Genomic DNA, 25,489 nt, shown 5'->3' on the forward strand with positions numbered 1-25,489 from the left:
GCTGCAAAATATGTAAATGTTAGCAAAGATGTAAAATTACCTTTTTTAGATGTAAAATATATTTTAAAATATGAATTCTAAATAAAAACATTAAAGATAATTACAATATCCACAAGAGAAAAATCATAAAGATTGTAAAATAAATGTCTAAATGATATTCATAAAGTTTAGAGTATGACCCGCTTTTCCTTTATGGTTCAAATTCTTTACATTTTACCGGTCTTTTATATTTAATTTATGTTTTGTAGCAATATTTATTTTGTTTTTAATACACACAATCAAATCGTAGATTCATATATTTCTTTAATTAATTTTCAAATCACGGTTTAACAGAAAGTAACTAGTTATGACTTCTTAGTGCAAGATATGGCATCGAGGTATACTTACCGTTAACAGTTTAAGTTTCAAAGTTGTTCATTACAGTAATGGAACAACGTTGCCATATGATGCATCGTTAAAATAAGAAATACACAAGTCCCCTGGCTCACTGACGTCATGCGCAAAGTCGATTAAAATTAGAACGGCAAGTGAGCATATCTTGTTTGTTATAGTATCATGGTTAGTTGCTCTATCTTTATTGTCCAGTTTTCTATCCCATACAACAAAGTAGATGAAACGTAACATATTAACACTTATTTAGCTAAGGGCTGTGAGCCAAAATAACGGTGTCATCTGCAAATCTTAATCATTCAAGTTTTTTCCTTTTATTGCTATACCGTACTCTTTCTATAATAATACTTAAAAATATATTCGCTATGACGGTTCACTTACAATAGAGACAATGAACAATGTCTATGTTTGCTGATTCATCATCATAAGTGGCTCGACAATCCGTTGTGGATCTTGGCCTGCTCACAAAGAAGTCGCCACTCCTGTCGATTCCTGGCAACTTCCCTCCATCTTCTAACCCCTAGAATCTGTAGGTCTTCTTCCACATCATCAATCCATCTTTGCTGATTCATAGTTTTTAATTTTTGATGGTCGTCCTTTGATTCTAATACAGATTAATTATGATACGTACGTCTCGACTGTCTGAATTCTTTTCGCTTAGCAGTTCTACAAGATTCTGATGTCTAACTCTATAGAATGACTTCTGATCTACACATCTTTGTGCCAGCAGAATAAAAGCGAAAATTGCTTCCCTCGTCCCCATTTCTTTCTTGAATCGGAACTGGCTATCATCTGTATCATCTTCTAGTTTTTGGTAAAGTCTTCCGTGTATTATTTACGGAAAGATTTTAGAATAAAGATCAAGTTGTTTGTTTAAAACTAAGTTTTATTCAAGTTTTTGTTATTTTTTACATAATATTTTAATAGTGAACCAGCCAATGAGTACAATTTTATAGTACAGTTAGAGTATTCTATACTTATAATTAATAATGGCAAAGAAATAACTTCATTTATAAAATTACATGTAACTTATCTTGTTGATATTTTTAATACATCTTTTGAAGTAAGTGATAAGTGACTGGAAAGATTTAATTGTGACATAACAAACAAGCAAATTTATATTAAGAAGATTATTTTTCCATTACTAACAATGTTTTTTAAAACTTATAGTGAATGTTTAACATATCATTAATTACTCATTAGAAAGTTCACATATTTACTTTTTTAACACGGACACGGAATACAACAAGGTGGACAGCAAGGAGGAGCGCAAATGGGTGCTGGAGGAAGTGGTAAACAAGGCGGACAAGGTGGAGGACAAACCGCTACTGGTGGAGCACACGGTAAAGGACAAGCTGGGGCGGGAGTTACAGGAACGATTTTAGCAACTGGTACTAATGGTGGTGGACACGGTATGATGACAGGTGGACACGGTGGTTTTGCTACTAAAGGCACGTGAGGGGGCGGACAGACTGGGTTCGGCCAACAAGCTTCTCCGCAAGGAGAACACGGACTGCATGGAGTAGGTCCACAAGGAGGACCACAGGCAGGGCCGCATGGAGGACCACAAGGAGGACCACATGGTGCACCACATGGTGGACCACAAGGAGCACCACATGGTGGGCCACAAGGAGCACCACATGGTGGACCACATGGCCCGCATGGAGGTAATTTGACATAAGCAGGATAACACTGGTACTCGTCCAAACATGGGTCCGCGTACTTTTTCGTTAAATGTTTACCGGTGGAGTACACACTTGGAGCGCAATGCGCATGGCCTCTTCCACCGCACAAAGGTTGGCCTTGGCATTCCCATCGCATGCAGCTGTCCTAAAAAAATAATTATTAAATAAATAAATAATATACTAGAAACACATCATTAGCAATGCCTAACAACAAAAAAAAATCAAGCAGAGCTTTAAAATGATAATGTGCAGCAGAGTAGTAGCATTAATAAACCCGCTGTTATATGCAATAAATGGATCTAGGGGAGACAAAATCGGAACACATCTCATTATATTAATCATAAATTAGAAAGGAAAATGGAGATCTGAAAGAAGACATTCCTACGAAGATATAAAAGTGTAGAGAGTCGGTGAGACACCAAAAAAGGGAGAAAACAAGAACTTAGAAGTCAGTTACCTCCATCACCTGTAGCGCTGTTGTATGTATTAAATATACATGTATAATTTAATATTTTTCTTACCTGCAAACCATTAGACCTCTCACAGTCACATCCCATGTACATGATACCCCCTCTCAACTCTCTAGATTTGGCCCGCTTTCCGCAGCCTCTCTGGTATTTTCCTCTTCTATAACAAACCATCATCTTCGGAGGATTGCATGGAACACAAGGCTGCTCTTCATTAAAATTGCAAAGTGGGACTGCGGGTGTAGGTACAGGAGTGCATATAGGGAGCACTGGAGGTATCAACGGTGGGGGACAGCATGGTGCGGGGCATGCTACTGGACAACAATTGGTTTTGGGAGGGCATGTGCCTGGTGCACAACCTGGAACTGAAAAAGGTACATCTTAATGATAAACCAGACAATTAATGTATACAGAGTTGTGATAAACTATGGAACCAAATAAATATCTTTGAACCGAAAATATTTTTTCTACCAAACTTGGTATGTATAGGAATAACAAGTACTTTTAAAATCTGCAAAAATATCCAGAGTGTCTTATTTAAATTAAGTAAGTAGGTTGAGGTAAAATACATTTGGAATATCTATTTTGTATGCAAATTTTAAAATACAAATTTGCTTCAAAATAAAATAATGTCAAAGTTTATTTAATTTTTAGTGTTTTTGTTGTTGTGTAACTTTAGTTATATCTTTGATATATGAGTTCAGAAAAGATACTCTAAGATTATATTATTATATTTCGAAACAGTGTAGTAACACTTGTAAAGTGTATGTAATACTTCCCTTAATCCTTCTTGTGATGTTCTGTGTTATTGAGAATCAGAATGACAGATGATTAGAAATAGAGGTTAAGATGTATAGGATGTTGTGCTGAAGCACATGGTAGAAATATGCCATGTCTAAGTAGTACGTATTGATATTAAGTATAAAATAAAGCTACTGAATAAAGAGTTTGAGAGTTTAAATCTACAATCCGACATATTTTGGGCCCAGAAAACTCTATAGAAATAAAATATAGCAAAAACAGTAAAGAATACATTTATTATTGAACTTTTGAATGGAGCCAATTATTCTGCATAGAAATATAGAATTTAAGTTATTTTGGAAGAAAAAGAAGTTAAACAATGGATTACTATGGAGGTCAGTGAGAATAAATTATACAGAAGAGTCACAAAAGTTAGCAGCGAAACAAAAAGGTGGAGCTTGTAGGTCAATAATTGTACAATGTATAGATGACAATCAATTAGGGGAGAGTGTTGTACCTCGGACCGGGTTGTACCTCGGGTCAGTTGACTTTCTTTCTTACCCACTGCAGATTTCTCTTCGATTTGGTTGAATTAGTGGTTTAATAATATCAGCGGTAGATGGCATCTAAATACACTTATCAAAAAATTGCAGCGTGGTGACTTGCAGAGCGTTTTGTGTTTTGTTTGATCGTAAGTAAATTATTTACCTATTTGTTATCTGTTAAAATCCGCTTCAAATGTAAATATATATATTTTATTATTATCTGTAATGGACAATATATATTTACGCTTGATAATCATGAATGTATTTTTTGTCTAAACGCATAACCTAATATTAGAAAATAAAAAACAGCTGAAATTGTTACGTTGTGTACCTTGGGTCACCGGTAGGTCGTGTACCTTGGACCGGACCAAGGTACAATCTTATTGCGAATTAACATTATTTTGACTTTTATTTAAATTAATTGGTGTGTCTGTTACCAAAAAAACCTTTTATTATTGTTTCAGATAGTCATTTTAAAATGCCGAGAAGTAAAGTGGGTATCAAAAGACCACATTTAAATGCCCAGGATTTAACTGCAGCCGCAAATAAATGCATAAGTGGTGAATTATCAATTAGGGAAGCAGCAAAGTGCTATAACATATCAAAAACCACGCTGATCAGGCACGTAAAATCCTTCAGGCAGTCGGGGGCTTCAGAATTTTCTTATGTTGCTGCCAATAATGTAAAACAAGTTTTTAATAAAGAAGAGGAAGCTGAGTTAAAAATATATCTTCTCACTGCTGCACGCCTCCACTATGGTTTGACGAAAATGGAAGTTCGTACTTTAGCATACCAGTATGCAACTGCAAATAACAAGTCTTATCCGCCTTCTTGGGACCAAAAAAAGATAGCTGGCAAGGAATGGCTGAGGCAGTTTCTTAGAAGACATGAAGATTTATCACTTCGTAAACCAGAACCTACAAGTTTGGCCAGATCAACATCCTTCAATAAAACAAATATATCTTCCTTTTTTAAGAACTACAAAGAAGCTTTGTCTCGTGGAGATTTTTCCCCAGAAAAAATTTGGAATTGTGACGAGACAGGGTTAACGACTGTCCATGTACCACCAAAAATTGTAGGACCTAAGGGAATAAAACAATTAGGTCAAATGACAAGTGGAGAGCGAGGTCAAAATGTAACCTTGATAGCCTCAATAAATGCAATCGGAAATCATATTCCGCCAATGATGATATTTCCGAGGGTTAATTTTAAGTATCACATGCTAAAAGGTTGTCCAGTTGGAACTATGGGAGGTGCAAATTCGTCCGGCTGGTCAAACGAAATATTGCTTTTGGAATACCTACAACACTTTAAAAATCATGTGAAACCAACAGTTGAAAATCCAGTTATATTACTTTTGGATAATCACGATAGCCACGTGAATGTAAGTGTCATTAATTTCTGTAAGAAGAATGGAATTCTACCGATAACGTTTCATCCCCACACCAGCCACAAAATGCAACCGCTCGATCGAACAGTTTTTGGACCGATGAAAACTTACTATAATACCGCCTGTAGTGAGTGGATGATTATGCACCCTGGACAACCTATTACGATTTACGATATAGTAGAACTTGCAGGTAAGGCATTTCCAAAAGCATTTACTACATCTAATATCCAGAAGTGATTTGAGGTGAGCGGTCTCTATCCCGTCAATGAAATCATTTTTGAAGATAATGAGTTTCTGTCTTCGTATGTAACTGATCGTCCTTTAAACCAGCTTACTGACAGTCGCGAGCAAGTCAATGTTGAACAGGACGGGGAAAAAACTAAAACTACAGTTAATGAAATGAAAGTCTCTACTCCTTCTACCTCAAATATTCGTCAAGCAGGAACTTCAGGAAGTTCTATTACACCTGAAATGTTGCGACCCTATCCAAAGGCACCTGTTCGCAAAAAGAAGTTAGGAAGAGCAAGAGGAAAGTCACGAATACTTACCGATACTCCAGAGAAAGATGAAATAGCTACGCTTAAAAAGGGAAAGACGGTATCATTTGAGAAAGTGCAGGCAGTTACAAAGCAAATAGCGACACAAGATATACAAAATGTGCCAAAGAGAGCTGCTAAGTATGATAGTGAATCAAGTTCAAGTGATGGAGGTACATTTGAGGACTTGGTAACTAAAGAAGAAGAATTATTAAATGACCAAAAAATATATGACCTATCTGAAAATAATGAGATTAAAAAAGGAGACTTTGTTTTAGTGAAAGTGGCAGGGAAGAAATCTTTTGTTTATTATGTTGCCGAGATACTGAACAGTGGAATTAATAATGAACTTAGATATTTACGTAGAATTCTAGATTCCAATAAGTTTATAAACGACTCAACCGAGACTTATGATTTTTTACGCAATGATATTGTACGTAAACTTCCACAACCGCACAAAATAAGCGGAACTGCACGTCACGATGCGCACCTGAAATTTAATGTTAAATTTAGCGGATATAATGTCAAATAAGTTTTTATTTACTAAATTAATCATTAGTTAATCATAATGTTCTAATTATTTTGAGATATTCAATAAAACATTTCAAGATTTGTTCTATTTTTTTTTATAACTGACCTAAGGTACAATATAATGCTGGTCCAAGGTACAATATATGCTGGTCCAAGGTACATTACCAGTTTGTACCTTGGGTCAACATGCAAGGGCCTGCTAAAATATATTTTTTAACTAACTACTAAGCTTAAAATGTGTCAATAAAAAGAAAGCATGTAGCCAAATAGACAAAGTAACTAATACATGGGATAAACTTTGCAAATATATAATTTTAGGATTTAGAAAAAAATAAAAACTAAAAATTGACCCAAGGTACAACACTCTCCCCTACAGGTTATTCCAGATAAACCAACAGCTCATAGTATGTGGCATGTTTTACAAGAGCGATATGAAAAAAGAGGACCACCTGGACCAATAATTTTGAGAAAGAAATTAATATCTATGAAATTAAAAGAGGTCGATGATCTGGAGCAGTTTTTTAGTGAGTTCGATGACGTAACAAGACAATTAAAAGCAACGGGAGTGGAAATCAGGGACGAAGATTTACCATGTAACTTACTACTCTCTATGCCACGATTATTCGAAACAGTTATTGCAATTTTAGAAAATTTAGATCCAACAGAGTTAACAATTGAATTGGCACAGAAGAAACTTCGAGCAGAAGTGTAAAGAAAGAAGGCATCTTCATCCAGTACTACAAAATATGAAAAACCAGCAATTTTTTTAATGAAAACCATAGTTTGTTACAGATGTCGCAAGTCAGGGCATATGCAAAAGGATTGTAGAGTGAATGCGGAGACATATAATAGAGCACCTATGAGAGGATTTAATAAAGGATACAGAGGAAATAGTCAAATAAGAGGAAGTTTCAGAGGTAAGAGTTTTAGATGCCATAGAGAAGGTAGTGGTCACCAATCAAGACAGAGATCTCTAAACCAAGGAAATTACATAGATATAAGAGACAGATATAGCAGTTACAATCAGGAAAATAATGTATGTTTTTTGGCAGATCATGTTAAATTAGATTCTGAGGTATGTAGAAATAAAGATGTATAGGATATGGTGCCCAAGCAGATGGTAGAAATATGCAATGTCTAAGTAGTATGTATTGATATTGAGTATAAAATAAAGCTAAGGAACAAAGAGTTTGAGACTTTTAATCCACAATCCGACAAAACTTATCACTACTTTCTTAAACAATCATATTATCATATCCATAAAATACACTAGGCTATATAAGAAAATGGCATCACTTACCACAAGGACCACATGGACCACATGGACCACATGGACCACAAGGCCCACATGGACCACAAGGACCACATGGTCCACAAGGCCCACATGGTCCACAAGGTCCACAAGACGGTCCGCAAGGTCCAGGTGAGACAAATGGAGAACAAATAGGCAAACACGGTTTTGGTAGTGGGTCGTATATCTCTATCACAGGTCCCACAGGACCGACACATGGTACACATGGAGGACACGGTCTACAGGTATCACCACATCCATCAATTTGACACACCAAATCCTTAAGATTGCTTAAAAGAGATTTTCTCTGATTAGCTTTGTTGGAACAATTTGGAACCATAATGGATTAATTCACGTTTATTAATTTTGAGAGAATCCTAATTTTTAATTGATTTTGGATTAAATTTACATATCAATTTTGATATTTTCAAGATCTGAAACTATTGCACAAAAATTTGACAAGTATTTGACGAATTTTATTTAGTCGCCATAGTGATTTTAAGAAATCTTTTCTCACTAGATGATATCTAATGCTTTACCATTTTTTGTATAAGGGGTAGGTAGTATACAGAAAAAATTAAAAAGCTTAAGCAACAGCTCATGGCAACAAATTAAAATGGATTAATTTATACTTTTTTTGTGCCTTAACTTTCAAACCAAGAAAATCTTAAGGAGGAATAATATGTCTACGTGAACAAAATAAAAAACTCATGGTGGAGCGTTAGGTAATCCTGAGCACATATAGGTAAGTAGGTACAGTTAATATTTCTCGATACTTAAAATATCTCTAAAAACTGTCGAAGATAACAAATCAATTAAATTGGTGAACATTGAAATGATTTAATGTTAAATGTATATTTAACCCTTAACTGTGCTGGTGAAATAATGTTGCACATTTGCTGGTGGAGAACTCGAAGAACCCAATTTTTTTAACAGTTAAAATACAGTTCTTCAAAAATAAAAAAATTATTTATAAGTAAGAGTGAGAACAGTAGATTAGAGGGACGTATTTGTCAATCGGCAGAAAAATGCGAAGATTGTGCAACTTTACACTTTATGTGAGGGGTTAAGTGTAGGTATACATAATAAAGTCGGTTCGCTATTCCCAGTCCGAACTGTCTAGTGAATTTAGTAATTATTTTTTTGCGAAGTTAGTTACTTTTTGACAGACTAAAGTGACTGGAAATTATTATACAACCAAGCACACGTACTCATAACCAATATTAATTGTAAACAAACTAAGTAGTAAATAAAATAGAACTTTGGGAATTACCGACAATCAATATTTATTTATCTGCACCATATAATAAATAGTTATGTTAAATTATAACAACTAAAATATATTTTCTAAATATATACTACCCAAAATTTGATGGGTTTAGTATACACTTCCACTATTTAGAATAATTCTTCTTTTTTTAAAGAAAGAAGTCTGCAATAGTAGGATACTTGAGCTATTAATACTGAGAAGTAGGAATTGTTGTGTTCTAGGTTTCCGACAATGAATCTGTCAAAATATGCCCGAGCTAAGCGAATGGAGTTTATGTATACCTACACTAATATATTATATTATTTTTCTATATCAAGCGATGTTTACACTAAATTTATGCAACCAGTTTAACTTGATGTTTGTTTTATTCCAGTTCAGCAGCAGTTCTGTGTTTGGCGAATGGATTTAGTGTCCGCAGTCATATAAACCCAAACAAACAACAACAGTTCTGTGTTCTCTGTAATATATGACATATGACATGACAAAAAGGCAATAACATTTTGAGAATATTTTGTTATTTACGTCGAACAGCCGTGTACATTTTTTATTAAAATCAAAACTAACTTTGATCTGGCTGTGATAAAATAATCTGTGAGAATTTCAATATTAGCACGGTAATACCTATTCTATTGTGCAACTAAAATTATACCATTATTGGAGTTTCCGCTCCAAGATATCTTACCAAATTAATGTTATATTAACATTAAAAATAAATTGTTTTCTTAGCTGACCAAAATGTTAGCCCATCAAATAGAAAACGATTCGAGAACCAAGGATGTAGTGGTTGTAGAAAATGTAACATTTGACTCTTTATTATTATCTGAAAAAGTATCCAAAGGTTTAACAAAAAATGGTTTTAAAAAGCCTTCACCAGTTCAATTAAAGTCAATTCCACTTGGAAGATGTGGATTCGGTAAGCCATATAATTTATTAATTGGTTATTACTTGTGTACAAGCAAAAATTAACCCCTATTGTTATTAACATTATCATTTCAGTATATATATCTTAGTGGTCTATGAGACTCTAATCTGTGCTCTAATTAGAATTGCACAAGAGGAAAAGAAAAAAGAAAAATATTTTATTCTGTCCCAAGTGTTGCAAGTATTAACTCATATGCTATTTACACAAGCAATAACACCAAACATTTCAGTATTATGAAGGAGCAGATGTTCTAGCAAAGAATATAGATATGCCTCTATATTCTTTGGTACTAATATGCAAAGCCAACTGGGATTAATATTATAAAGGCATTTTATTAGAAAACTTTCTATGGAAATGATTTGTCTACATTTCCTGCTGGTTTTACATTTGCAAAGGCTTCATCAACTAATGAAGATTGATGATTGATTGAGGGAAATATGTGATTTAGAACATACACTGGATGATGAAGCACAAAGATTACCTGAGAGCTGGGTGATTACAGTGTTATCAATAAGAAAAGAAGTGGATATTTTGCCAGAATTTCAAAGAAGATAAGTGTTAAAAGAATGTAATTTTTTGAAGCCATCCATTCCAGAATTCTGGAACTCTATATCAGATGTCTTAAAAATCTTGTATTTAATGGGAGTCAACCATAATTTTGGTTAAACACATGTTTATTTTGACATTTTGATTTGCAATTCAGAAATTGTTCTCATAATACAGATTAAACAAATTATTTTGTTTTGGTACTTTCAATTAAGATTTTTTAAAAAGCTTTTGATAGTATGTTTGATTTTTCCATATTCACAGGTTTTTCTGTTTTACTAGAATTTCTTAGTTTTTCCTTGGTGTTATTCTTAGGCAATGGTGTTTTTAGCTTTTTAATTTAATTTTACTTTAATTTATTCATTCAAGGTATCATAATAACATGAAGAAAATTGTTACCTTCTACTGAAATTTTATGTTTTAGATTTAATTGTGAAGTCTAAATCAGGTACAGGAAAAACATTGGTTTTTTCATTGATTGCCTTAGAATCTCTTAGTACCAAACTAAAAAAAGTGGAAGTTTTGATCTTGTCTCCAACAAGGGAGATAGCAGTCCAAAGTCAGGATTTTATCAAACAAATAGGGTGCTTCTTTGAAGGTAAGATTGATATGTGATTTGATTAGTTGTATAGAATTGAAAATTTGACATAAATTTGACTACAAGCAATAAAATTGGTGTTCAGTTATATTTTTATTTGCTTTGCTTTAACAAAAAATTCTTATACTAAGCTGTGGAAGGTATTATATGTAGGGATGTACCAGAATTCTGGCAGTACCAATAATCTGGCCAATTGGCCAGAATTACCATTCCTGCCAGATTAGCATCATGATCTGGAAGGAATTTGGAAAATTTTAAAATAGTTAATAAATAAGTAATAGTATGTCTTGTCCACCACTCAATTGGGTCTGAATTTAATCAATAAATCGACATTTCTGAGTATACTTTAAGTTCATGGAGTATGTTGGCTTTTGAACAGCTCATAGAGGATGTAGATGTTAAAGTTGATACAAAGTAATCATAGCACTTCCACAGTGTGAGAGGTCAATTTGATGGAGAATCGTTTTTTTCTCATTTATCTTTGCTGTTTTTTGCCTATGGGTTTAAGGTGCTTTATCCTTATCTTAGCTAATAATAACTGTGCTATCCTTATCTACTTGTTTTTTAGATTCAGACTCATCGATATTGATTTTATCAATTTCTGTGATTTTTCTCACAAATTTATTTTTAATAGCTTCAACTCCAGTATTACTTAAAAATAACTGTTTTATATCTGGTATCTAACATAGTGATATCTTCACTAGATAGAGACACTTATCACAAAACCTTTCATTTATTGAAGTAATGAGACTTTCTTGCATAGTTTCAATGCCATGTAACTGTTCCAATTACTTCTGAAATAGCTGAGTCCATGCTGGTCATCAGTTTAATTATTTCATTAAAAGGTCAGGTCAAGGACAGATTGCAACAGGTCCCACTGATTACTGCCGAAATTATTTATAACCGTATTTTCAGTAAGATAAACAACATTTTAAATGAAGCAAGCTTTCTAACATGTAGAAAGTGGAGTTTCATCATGTTTGTACATCGTTAACATTTTTTTATTCGTCCATATTCAACTCTTGTTGTGTTTACTGCTTGCTTAAGTTGAGTGATTGAAATGAGTTGCAATTTGGCAGGCAATACTAATCATATATGATATGGTTCTTTAATAAATTATACTGCCATTATTATTAATTACAGTTTGTGTCAAAAAACACCCCTCACTGTTTATATCTATCTTTACAGTCTTTACTGTATTAGCTTCGTGATAATAAAACTTTCATTTGTATTTGAACATGTCCAAATATCTTGCAAAGCTTTGAAAATTATAATAATATAAATTTTATTATTATAATATAAAATTATTATAATAATATAAAGTTTGTAAATATACATAATATATTTTCTAGATGCTGTTCTATACCGAGGAACAATAGTATTTAGCAGTCTCTTAAACCCAGCATTGTGTACCGAGAAAAACAGTTGATTATTAATACAAACCATTTTTACAATTTTATAATTGAGTCTCTCTGCATGTTCATTATTTATAACAGAAACTAATGGAATACTTCCTTATACCCCTGTATGTCCTGATCCAGTAGGAATTCTGGTTCCAGCCACATTGACCAGATACCTGATCTGGTACATCCCTAGTATTATGTTTTATAAAACCTGATGTTAAACAAAATTTAACAGTTGAAAGATGTCTTTACTAAACTATCTTTGAATAAGGATATCCCCTTTTTGATCGAGTTGTGTTTTATATTTGTTTCATTCTAATTATAATTAATTTGTCAACACTAAAATCTTATACTATATTCTTCGTCTTGTGTCTGTGGACTCTCGGAAGAATGTTGTGACATAGTATATAGACAAACAATCTCACCTTAATGAGGCATCTATTTTATTGGTCTCCAGGTGTTTTGAATGAATAATGCATTGACACTTGTGATAATCAATGAATTGTTGAATGTTGACAATCCTGAATTTGCAACTTGTAGTTATGATAATTGGCATGCATTTAGATAGATAGATATTTTATTCATTTCTTAAAATTATGGTTCACAACATGAGATGAAATTTGACGTGAAATTTTGTAGACGAACACACTAATATGTAGATGTGAATAGACAAATACAGACTTAATTAAAATTGTACATAAAAAAACAGAATACCAACAAATAAATAAAATAAGATAATAAAGCAAGCTAGTAAAGCATCAAGCATTGAATTTTATGTACTCATCCAGCGAATAAAATATGTATTCTAACAAAAACTTCTTTAGTCTACTTCTAAATATTCTATTGTCATTTAAGTTTTTCAATTCGGATGATAAAAGGTCATAATAGAACAATCCTGCATATAGTGGAGAATTCTTAAATTGCATTCTGCTGAACTGGTTTAAATGTATATCATGTTTTGTTGTATTATAAATTGTATCAGGTTAGTAGGGACAAGGAAAATAGTATAATTGGGTTAGTAGATGTTCCTATTTATCTTTATATACATATTTCATTATGCAATATTTGACAGAGTTGTATTTACAGGTCTGAAGGTAGAATCGTTCATTGGAGGATTACCATTAGTAGAAGATAAACAAAAGTGCCAAAACTGCAATATAGCAGTGGGTACACCAGGCAGAATAAAACATCTAATATTGGACAAGACTCTTAACGTTAACTCTGTAAAGCTCTTTGTGCTAGATGAAGCTGACAAACTTATGGAAAGTAGTTTCCGTAATGACATAAACGAAATATACAACAGTCTGCCAACAAAGAAACAAATTATCACCACTAGTGCCACTTATCCTAACCAGTTGGAAGAGTTCTTATCGAAATATATGTTATCACCAACACATATAACAGCAGAACTAGAGAGCCCGCTTTTATTAGGCTTGAAGCAATTTGTGGTTGTCACGAAGCAATATTCTAATGCAGCTCAACAACTCAAAGCTAAAACAGATGAATTGATTGATATATTCACCAACATTTCATTTACTCAATGCCTGGTTTTTTCTAATTTCCAAACAAAAGCTGAGAGTTTGAGTAACATTCTGAACCAGAAGGGATGGCCTTCTACATATATTTCTGCTGCTCAAACCCAAGAACAACGATTGGAAGCTGTTAGTGTGCTGAAAGAATTTAAATGTAGGATTATGTTATCTACTGATTTAACTGCCAGAGGTAAGTCTTAATTTATGTTTTTACTCCAGAAAACGAAGCTTAAAATAGGACTAAACCTCGCATATTTTTCGGAAAAGACCGATTTGCATAAAAATTTGAGATTAAGTTCAATTTTCTCTCTACTTGAAAATCAATATTTTGCCGACGGCCGCTTTTTATTTTTTAAGGGTGGAAATTACCCCTTATTACCAAAATCTTTAAAAAAGCTTTAGGAGGGTAATATTTGATAGGATGATTTATATAATAATAGGTTGATATTCTTAATATAAATTCTATTGTTCTGTTTGTCCCAATATAGACCCTTAGAGGAACTCCACATAAAATATCTTCTGATATACTTAGCACACTTTTACATAGCACTTTTTGTATTCAGCCACTCAAATACTCCCGTAAAAAAATAAAACCATTCCGATATCATTTTGTTCAAGCACTAAAATAAATTTGTCATGATGAACTCTGTCGAAAGCTTTTTGCAAATTCAATGATACAAATGTGCAACTTAATTCTGTCTAATTTGTTATATATGTCGGTAATTAAGATAGCAACAGCAGACACTGTGCTTGAGTCGTGTCTAAAGCTATATTGCCTGTTAAACCAGCAGTTGGATGAATTAAGAATGGTACAATTTGGTTATTTACACATGATTCCAAGATCTTTAATATAATTGTTAGAAGAGATATTGGCCGATAACTTCCAGGTTGCTTTGAGTCCCCTCCTTTATACAATGGTACCACTATCGCTATTATAGAGTTTGGGATTAATCCAGTGATAAGTGGGAGGTTAACTAATTTAGTTATAATCGGTAGCAGCCCCTCTGAAAACTCTCTAAAAATATGCAGTTTAAAGTCACCGCAGCCTGGAAACTTTTCTTTTTTTAGTTTTCTTATGATCTCTCTAGTATGATTTTCCGAGACTTGTTGCCATTCGACTATGTGTTTTCCTGTATTTTCTTGATTAATTTTAAGACCAACTTTAATGCTTTCAAATCAAATTCTTTGCAGTGGATCTAGCATTTTTTGTTCATTTGCTGCTATAAGTGTAGTGTCATCAGCAAACCTTAAATTGGAGATTTTTCTAGCTGCCACTGTTTCTTCATCGACCCATCCTTTTAAAGCCATTCTCAAAAACCAAAATAAATATTGAATAAGTCAGGTGTCTAACCCCTCTCTCTGCTCTCAATTGTCTTGAAAACTTCTGATCTGGTAGTAGTACTGTTGTCATATTAGACTGGTACAGCTATAAGTGTTTTTTATAAGAGATAGGGGAGAATATAAATGTTAATGAGTATCAACTCAAACAACGTCAAAGCACTTGGTACTCTGTAATCCCAAAAAATACAGGTTATGCAGGAGTAACTAATTTTGTTTTTTCAAAAAATGTGACCACTGTACCAAACTAGATGGTACAGTGGCCACAAAGGTAAGGTACAGTGGTCATTACTTGCAATTCTTATATTTTTATTTATAATATTCATAAAAAAAGAAAAGTACTATTAATCTTTAACAAATATTATAAGATGATAAATCCGCTTTAAAAGTAAACAAATTTGCAGTTCGTTGTGTTGCTCCAGCACTTTTTGGTTGGGTTAAAATGAGTTCAACATCTTCTTTTGTAATTGTGGCAGAATCTGTATGTAGGAAATGAAAACTGTGACGTCTTAGAAAATTTACATTGTATTCTTGACCAGAAGAAAAAAACTTCTGTAACTTGTGCAAAATTTTGAAGTTTTCTTTGTTTGAAACCTCACGAGAACAAATGAATTCACTTCCACCATTCGTGAGGATATGTCTTCGTCAGAAATTTCATCTACTTCTGAAAATAGACTAACATCGTCGGAATCCACAACATCAGATAATTCAATGTCACTGTTACTGTCATCACGAGGTATGCTTTTATTTTTCTTTGCATTACTTCTATTCGACTTGTTTGAAATATCAATTTTTCTTTTTACTGTTGTCTAGCTCTCTTCACTCTACTTTGCCTTGATATTCTTTCTGCTGTTTCCGCTTCTATTCTTTTATAAATTGGTGTATCAGTTAAAATTTCAGTAGTCTTCTTTTTCCTTTGTTTTTTTTTATGGCAATAAGGTAGCTTTAGGGTATGGTTGCAGTAATACAGGGGAAAAAAATCGATTTTCGGGTGTGTCCTTGGAAGTTGCCATCGCTTCATAAGAAACAGTTTTCTTTTCAGGTGTTATTTCCGATGGATGTTTCTGATTTGTTTCTGGTATTTTATCTGGACAAGTTGATGTCGAAGGGAACTGAATGTCCATTTGTGGTATATCGCTAACATTTTAATTATTTGGTTGTTGTTCTTCTTGATGTATGTTTGGCATGTCTGTTACGGTTGAAGCCATAAAATCATCGTCATTAAAAATGTTATCATTTAATGAAAATACCAGTAGCTTTAAAAGCTGATACCACATTGTTGAGACAGAAAGCAAGTGGATAAGCGTCGCTCAAAATCTCTGCTATGTCGTAAATTGTTATCCTCTTTCCAGTATTTTTCAATAACCAATTTTGACAACCATGTGAGTAATATTTCTTCAGAGGACCAAATACAGCTTTATCTAGTGGCTGAAGGCGATGACTAGTATGTGGCTGCAAAGTCAACAAGATTATATTATTTTCTTTTGCAAATTTAATAGATGCTAAAGAAACATGGCTCTCATGGTTGTCCATGATTAGTAAAATGGGAGATTCCTTTGTAGGATTAGTATGTTTGACAAAATGTATCATCCACTGTTAAAACAATTCTGCTGTCATCCATCCAGATGGTGCAGCACACCCCTGGGAGCCTGGAGGTGCGTTTTTAACCATATAATCTTTAAAAAATTTCCTAGGGAACACTAAAAACGGCGGAATCGAATTACCTATAGCGTTTATTGCATTGTACATGGTTACTAAAGTGCCTGTATCATTTGTAACTATATGGCTTTTTGGCTATTACTTTTCCTGTATCTTGCACAGTTGTTAGTGCTGTTTCGTCAACATTGTATACCTGACTAGGTGTTAATGCATATTTTTCATAAATCTTTTTAAGATTACTAAAAAAATTTGCAACGACTGGTCGATTAAACCCCATTGCCCTACCTGGTGAAGTTGCTTCTGCTGATCGTAATGATAATTCTGAATTTCGTTTCATAAAACTTGTAAACCAAAACTTGCCTGCCATCTTGTTTTCTCCCATGAAGTTGATATTTTTTGGCAATTGCTGTTAGCAATTGCCAAATCAGAAGCTAGTTGTCTAGCACCTTTCGGATTGAGACCATGATGAAGCTTGGTCATCGTCTGTAAATAATTACTCAGTTCTTTTTCCTCGGTTGAAGAAAAAAAAAAAAGAAAAAATACCATAATTTGGGGATTGATACCATAATTTGTTCTTGAGCTTCCTCAAGAACATCTGAAGTCCAATAATAAAGTAATATCTCCTAAACGTAGTGCGTGGAATGGCGTATTTTAAAGCAGCAGCCTTTTGTGATAATCCACCTTCCAAACATCATAAATCGCTTTTCTCATATTTTCATCTGTAGTTTTTCCAATACCGGGATTAGTTGGTATTTTCCGTGACATATTACTATCTGAAAAAAAATTATTGTTGATATTTTTGCAGAAAGAACAATGACCACTGCTTTTTTACAAACGTATGTAGGAACAGTGGCCATAACTTTTTTTTGTCAAAAGCAGTGGCCACTGTTCCTGCATAAGTGTGTGACCACTGTACCAAATGCTCATTGTTTAGGAGCCATAACCTAAAATCTACTACTTTGAAGATAGATCATAATTTGCATCACCTGTAAGTTTTAAATACTATACTGTATACCACAAAACATACAGAACATTTAATACATATATATATATATATATATATATATATATATATATATATATATATATATATATATATATATTATTATTATTATTGGTTGAAAAGACGTTTAAACTTACCTGCTACTTCCACACAACACACTGGAAATGATGGTGCAGGGGTCAAGCGTAGTAAGCGACTACTGTGACTAAAATTGTTAGCGTTTGTACTAGATGGCGCGTCTGTATCTATCAAACAACAACAAAATATTTAAAAGTGGCCACTGTACCTGGTTGGCCACTGTTCCAGCCTCTCCCTTATATTAACTATTTTTTAAACAAATTTTACAATTTTCTTTTCTGCTTTAATATAATAATCTTTTAACAAAGTATCTCTTTATTCTAGGTATAGATGCTGCCAATGTAGACTTGGTTATTAATTTTGACATACCAATTGATGCTATGACTTACCTACACCGAATGGGAAGAGCAGGAAGATACGGTTCGTCTGGAGTGTGCATCAACTTATCGTCTCAAGGCACAGAATTAACACATCTACAGGAAATACTGGGACAAATCGGAGGAAATACTTTAACAATACCCAAATTACCGAAAATAAATGGTAGCATCTTAGAGTTATTGAAAATTGAAGTTCCTTTAACTGACCATATTTCTAGTAAGGTAAAGGCTGAACGAGATGAATCTATTACGAAAACTAAAATGTATGAGAATAAAAAGGAGAGAAAACAAAAAAGTAAAAATAAAGATAACGACGATGTTAAAAGATCTAAAAGTGTTGATGAGCAAGAAGTAACGTCACCAAATATTGGTCTGAGTGATATACTTCAGAATACTCAACAAGAAATTGAGGAGGTTCGAAAACAAATATCAGAAATGGACACCGAATCAATTTTGCACTCACTACTAAATCAAAATTTGAATTTAGAAGTAGGTTCAAGTAATTCCATAAAAACAAATACTAACAAGCCGTTTGATGCTCAGGCCGTCTTGGATGTGTTAAAGGAAGGTTGTACTAAACCTACAACCAAAAGTGACAACAATGTTAAAAAAACTGTTCCTAAAGTAGATACCGAAGAAGAGCTTAAAGAAAACTTATTGACAAAAAATAAGGCACTACTGAGTACGTCACAAATAGTAAGCAACTCTAACATTTCAGAGGGATCAGTTTGTATTGAGCAGCATCTGAAAGTGCTGAATTCTCAATTTAAAAATGAAATTAGTGAGCTTTCCAAAAACAGTATATCAGATCTACTGAAGATTATTAAAACAAACGATATTCCAAATAAAAATGATGATAAGCCTACTCAAGACAGTACTGGTTCTTTAGATAGTCCATCTTCTTCCAGAACTTGCCACGAACAAGGAAGTGAAAGTGAAAATTTGTTTCATTTGGGATATAAACACTTGGTTCTGTCTGATGATAGTAACTGGAAGGAGGTGTTGAAAGAGCGTTGTGCTACTGATACTTCAGCAAAAACGAATACACCAACTTATCGCCGATCTAGTTCAGAAAGTGACCAAGAAGTGAAGCATAAAAAACACGGAAAGCCACGCAGATATTCCGCAGTACACGACGAATCGTCCAGTCAGTCAGAACCGATGATATGGTCGTCGAATCCAGAAGAAAACTCAATGCTAGAAATGGAATGTCGTCGACAAGAAGCAGCTATGAGATGGATACCTGTAGAGGAAGAGTGTTCTGAAGAAGAAAGCTTCCGAGATGCAAAAGCGATGGAACATGCAGACGATGCGATGGAATGGCGTAGACAGGAAGAGACTATGAACTGGGTAGAAGTTAAGACCCCTCGTGTCGCACACCATGTCACCCCCACCTGCGTTTTAGAGCTACGGAAGGGTTCTGATGATTTTGAATATGGACATTATAGTAGTTATATGGAGCAACTGGATGACAAGTTGTGGCGGAATGGTTTAGAGTTTAATAACTCAGAATCGTTTAACGACTGGTTCAGTTTCGAATGGGAGTTAGAGCTACAAGCTACGAGAACTTATATAGAGCAAAATATATATGTTAGTGAGATGAATAAGTTTCAGAAATAGATTTACTACAATTTTCGAAAAAATATATACTTTTTTATTACATTACCGACTGATCTGAATATTTATTTTTCCTTTTTATTTGTTTTATATAAAATGTTTATAATGTAAAGCTTTTTCTTTACAAAGTTCCAAATTGTTCAAGATATTGTTCATTTTTAATTTACCTACTCAAGAGACGCTCACAGCGCCAGTCACACTGCTATAGGCTTATTTGGATAATAGGCTATCAGAGTGGAGCCATAACCTCTTAGTTTGCAGGCCGGGCGATGCCGGCTGGGTGGCTACGATCATCACGCAACCAAACCCTCGCCATCCGAAAACCGACCTGATCCTGCTGGTCTGTTCCTCCCTGTTCCGATCCGGAGAGCAACAGACCAGCAGAGCAACAATCCCACGATTAGAGGTGCCATGCAAATCTGTTTCCCTGGATATCTGGTCTACATGGTCTGAAGGAATCAAGGCTCTGTGTACAACGCCATTTTATTGGCGGCGGCTGTACTTAGGGGTTCAGGACCCTCCCAGCTGACGGCAACGTCCACAACAATTACCCCTCATCCTGTTGCGAGACAAGGTCAGGTATCTTCAGAGTCCCGTCGGCGCATCTAATTCGCGGCTCAACCTCGCAAATCCACCCTTTTTTTTCTACTGCTTTTCATAGGTACGTAACGAGCTGATCACGTCCCTTGATGCGGTGCCAGTGTGATGCTGGGCACTTTTGCAAAACGTGACTAAGGCTCTCGTTACGTTCGCATCCCTTTCGGCACCTCCTTTCATGTGGTGGATTTGAAGGGATGCCTCTCGTTGGTAGGAGATTTCCTCGCAGTTGGATTGCCTTGATAAAATCTCTCTCCGACCAGTAGGGCGGTGGATTGCTTATCCAGGCTGAGCTTTCTGAATGTGAAGAGCCCTGGCGAAGTCCGTTTCCGCTATAGCCGTCCTCAAGTTTCTTACTCAACTCACGCGCGATCGATGCTGAATTGCCCGAAGATGTACTGGTCTATTTTAAGATTTTCTCCCATAGACGTAACATATATGGTAGACTGAGGGTTAACGACGTCGTATCAGTAGCTGAGCTGATAAGTTTAGTCAGTCTGCTTCTCATGATAGCCGGGACGTGCATGGCCATGGCCAAGACGCCCAGGCCACTCTCTTTAGTGGGAGCTAAAATTCTAAAGAGCTAAAGTAAGTTAGTTTTTCCTCTACGCAACTGTATAGACGGGTTTCACAGTTTCACCCTTTTGCTTATTAACCGATTTTAATTTAGCATAATCTCATTTTGTGTATTTTTTTTCTGAAAAAGTTTTCTGTTGACGTCATATACAAGTTTTAAATTATGGGCAAAATAATGAGTTTGACGTTGGATTATTTATTTAAAAATAGGTCCACTAAAAATTGATTCATTGACAGATATGAGTCTTTTTGTAATATCTCATACTATACATTTCAACTGACAAAACTGTCTATACAGTTGTGACGAAAAATGCTTATTTTTTACTAACTTGCTTGGCCTATAATGGCGTCCCCGATCATCATTCTCTTTGATTTTATCCCTATGCGGGGTCGGCTTCCCTAATTAGATTTCTCCATAAATTCGTATCTTGGGCATATCAATATTAATACCCTTTAACGACATGTCCTGCCCAAGCGTCTCCCCTCACGTCTTTTTTAGTCTTCTTCTCCTACTACTTCCAGGAAAACGCAGATCAGCTATTCTTAGCACTGTGTGGTTAACGTCTCTACGTTGAAAATGACCAAACCATCTTAACCTATGCTCTCTTATCTTGGCAACAATTGGTGCCACCCCTAGACTTCCTCTAATATACTCAATCCTAATTTTACCCTTTTTTGTCACTCCACTCATCCATCTAAGCATTCTCATTTCGGCCACACGCATTCGTTGTTTCTCTTTCTTTTTCTGCCGCCCAACATTCAGTGTCATACATCATAACTGGTCTTTTTTTTTTGTAGAATTTTCCCTTCAGCTTCATTGGAATTTTTCTGTCTCACAACACACCACTCGCTTACTTCCACACCACAGTTCATCGATCCAACCTTAATTCTACTGCATTCCGCGTTACTCTGTAACACCGATCTCTGTTTTTGTCCTACTTAGTTTTAAACCTTTTTCCTCAAGAGCTTGTCTCCACCATATAGCTTAAAATCATGTCAGTGTTCCACGAGACTGAGTCTTACCCGACCTCTGGCAGACAAAAATGCCTACGTTGTGATCACTTCTAGCGCTTGCCGCTTATTGATATTATTTCAAAAATTCATTTCATTATTTTAAAAACATTAATATCAGTTTGTATTTGGAAGAAAGCAAATGTGCATGTAAAATGTATTAACTAATAAAAGGGAAAATCCCAGTGTCTGGCTGGCCGGCTCCACACATGGGATCCAATCAACGTTGGTGCCAACGTTGGGTCAACTGTGTTCCTACGTTCGGTGAGGCATCCACACATTGGGTTGAGTATTGGGACGATATGTCTTTTCTCTCTAGAGCCAACGTCAATATGTCCGACATGGAAATTGCAGCGGCTGCGACTGTCGCAATAATGAGTGCATATGATTATATTTTGGTACAACAAAGGCGAATTTTACGTCATTTTGTCTACAGCGTTACTTAAAGCTACTAGATCTTTAGAGATGTCGTATTTGGCAACTGCAGACTGAATATATGAGTGTAAACTTGACGTCTAGGCTCTGAATCCCATTTATTCTTATATTAACTTAATTCCCAAATTTCTTAGCCTTCTATTTCGGCTATATTCTGCATCAAACCCGACTTAATGCACAGCTGATAATATGAAAGTACATATTTTAAAAGTTATATGACCATACGACGGTGGTCTATTAGGACAAAATGATCTATCTTTCAAAATTAAAATCATATACTTTTGTAAAATGTTTAAATAAGTACATTTTCTTTGGGTGCCTGAAAGATACTGAAAAAACAGATATTTATATTATTTATTTATGTAAGAAAAAGCCTTTTGGGCATAAACCCCGTTCTGATAGATTACCGACCTGTGTTGGAGCGTTAATCCTAAACAACTCAACGGAAGTGGCTCACGTGACCTAAGATCGATTTTTACATGTTGTAAATTTCTTTTTTAATGCCGTAATGGAATGACAATTTTCTTCGATAAAGTAATTCATTTATTTAAAAGAATACTGTGTAAAATGACAGCACAAGTGTCTTAAAAGAAAAAAGAAGGCGAGGACTCTTTTTATAAACTGTGGTGGGATGCAAAAATTATGCGCAAATAGAATAATTATACGCCAATTGGAACACTGCTGTAGCGCCAATGTGTGGTCGGCAACACCAGTATTGGCGCCAATCCCTTCGATGTGTACGCAAAAACCGACAGCCTACAACCGAGCAAGTCATAAAAACGTTGGCTCCAACACAGTTTTGTCGGTACACACATTAAATTTACAGTGAAGTGAAAAACTTCTGAAAAAAAAATTAACCAAACTAAATATAAAAATCTAAGAAAAGAATATCAACAAAAACAAAAAACCTATCTAGAAAATACAGTCAAGACAAGACAAGGACGTCCTATCTACAAAAATAAGAAATAAATTAAAAAATATTAATTTGTTAACCAGATTCAAAGACAAAAATTACAATATATGCAAGAATTCAGTATTTCAAACAAGAATTGTTTAGCCGAATGGATCCAGTAATCCGCAGTCATATTTCCAAACATACACATACATGAGAAAAATTGGAATAGATAATCCGATTACTCCCATACATAAAAAGAGAGACCAATGAGCGTGTGAAAATTATAGTCGTGTATACCGCGAAATTTAAAATGTACAAAATAATAGAGCAACAAAGACGTAGGCAGATGATACAAAATAAAATAAAAGTAAATAAAATCCAGTTCGATTTATGTTTTATATTCATATTAATTATTTTGTTTAATGATCTTAGTAGTTTTCAAAATTTGTTAAATATAATATAGAATTTATTACATTTGCATTTTCTTAATATTGTTAAAGTAATTACTATCTTAATGGGAATAAGCCACAATTGAAGGTTACTGTTAAAAGGTATTAAGCAAGAAGATAACTTTAATTCACTATCATTTCTATTAATAACAGACACCATGTTAAAAAACACGAAGGACGAACATAAAATCTTTAAAGATCCATAGGGTATAACAGAATGGAAACAATACAAGACAGCTAAGGAAAACTAAATAAACTGGCAGATATTTCATCGAAGGAGATAAAAAATAAATATAAAAATGGAAATACACGAAGAAAAGAGCATGCTATTAATATATAACACAAACAAAATACGTGTTTCTGTACAGAATAAAACAATCAAATAATTGGAGATCATAAAATATAACATTAGATATAGATAAAAAGGCGAATTTTACAATAGGCTATTAAAGCTAAAAAGCTGAGGAGATTAGCATTCTACGTAATAATGAAACAATGAAGAACAAAAACGATATACTGGTTGCCGACTACTGTAGACGCAAGTCGAGACTAAAACATTTATGTTTTAACCCTTTATAGGGCAGAATTATTTTTTGGTAATATAAATAAATTCTTTGCAGATTATAGATAAGGAATGATCCGTTATTGAACTTTCATTCGTATTTTCATTTTATTTTCACTCCTTGTTGTTTTTTTTTAGGTGGTTGAAATTTCGACCACAGCCTGATTAGGTATGTTGACTTTGGTAAACGTAGTTGTGGTTCCATAATCGACCACAGAAAAAAACACATTAATTAAACATTTTTATTATGATATAATGGAAAACATTGAATACATAATGCAACCTGGCAATCTGAGCATTTAATACTTGAACGTTTTGGCTTTGCTCTCGTTGAACAGAGTGCACAACGTCTTGATGTTCCTTTTTCTGGCATGTGATTACCAACATCGCTTAGTCTCACCGTGCTTTCAACGCTAACAGAATTAGTAGTTGCTCCCATTTTCTTCAGTTTATTTCTTTCTATTGTTACCTTAGGTCCTGGTCTCTTTCTGTTATAGAAATCACCTATGAGCTCGTTGGCCAATACACTTCTAAAATACAGGTGACTCATTGGTTTCGATTTAATGGACCTCATTTTCATTGTAGTCTTATAAGTTATATATGAATTTACCACTGCTGCATCAATCAAATAGTAAATAATCTTTATATACCATCTTCGGGATTTCCATGAAATTGGATAAGAAGCATGAAGTTGATCGAATAGATCGACTCCACCCATATAGCGATTGTAATTACTTATGGCTTTTGGACACTTAACACTTTCTTGTTCACCATTCGGTTTTCTTCGCAAAACTGAAGTAATCTCAAGTGGATTATGCATAGTACTGCCGACTAAAACGCATTTGCGCCCCCGATCTTTCCATTTAACAACAGACATATCATTGGACATGAAATAATCGTGTTCTCCCATTTTCATTGTTTTGTCCTTTCTCATTTGTTTTGGAAAGCCTTTACGATTTATTCTAAAAGTTCCACAGCAGAACAAATCATAGGTTAACATTTTCTTAAGAAGAGGAAAACTCGAGAAAAAATTATCGAAATAAAT

General features: G+C 34.3%; 2 protein-coding genes across 2 annotated transcripts; one reads left to right on the forward strand and one right to left on the reverse strand.

Annotated features, from left to right (window-relative positions):
- Positions 1–1,308: 1,308 nt before the first annotated feature.
- On the reverse strand, positions 1,309–8,057 carry LOC140446985 (uncharacterized). The gene is made up of 3 exons (XM_072539579.1): positions 7,586–8,057; positions 2,597–2,907; positions 1,309–2,220 (listed from the first exon to the last, which is right to left on the reverse strand). Exons 1-3 carry the CDS (start codon positions 7,914–7,916, stop codon positions 1,615–1,617), a joined length of 1,248 nt encoding a protein of 415 aa, XP_072395680.1. The 5' UTR covers positions 7,917–8,057; the 3' UTR covers positions 1,309–1,614.
- Positions 8,058–9,324: 1,267 nt separating this feature from the next.
- Positions 9,325–19,964, forward strand: LOC140445877 (uncharacterized). Its single transcript, XM_072538282.1, has 5 exons — positions 9,325–9,460; positions 9,573–9,759; positions 10,739–10,912; positions 13,402–14,037; positions 18,250–19,964. Exons 2-5 carry the CDS (start codon positions 9,582–9,584, stop codon positions 19,920–19,922), a joined length of 2,661 nt encoding a protein of 886 aa, XP_072394383.1. The 5' UTR covers positions 9,325–9,460; positions 9,573–9,581; the 3' UTR covers positions 19,923–19,964.
- The last annotated feature ends 5,525 nt before the right edge of the window (positions 19,965–25,489 follow it).

Source organism: Diabrotica undecimpunctata, chromosome 7, assembly GCF_040954645.1.
Source record: "Diabrotica undecimpunctata isolate CICGRU chromosome 7, icDiaUnde3, whole genome shotgun sequence".
NCBI classification, from domain to species: Eukaryota; Metazoa; Arthropoda; class Insecta; order Coleoptera; family Chrysomelidae; genus Diabrotica; species Diabrotica undecimpunctata.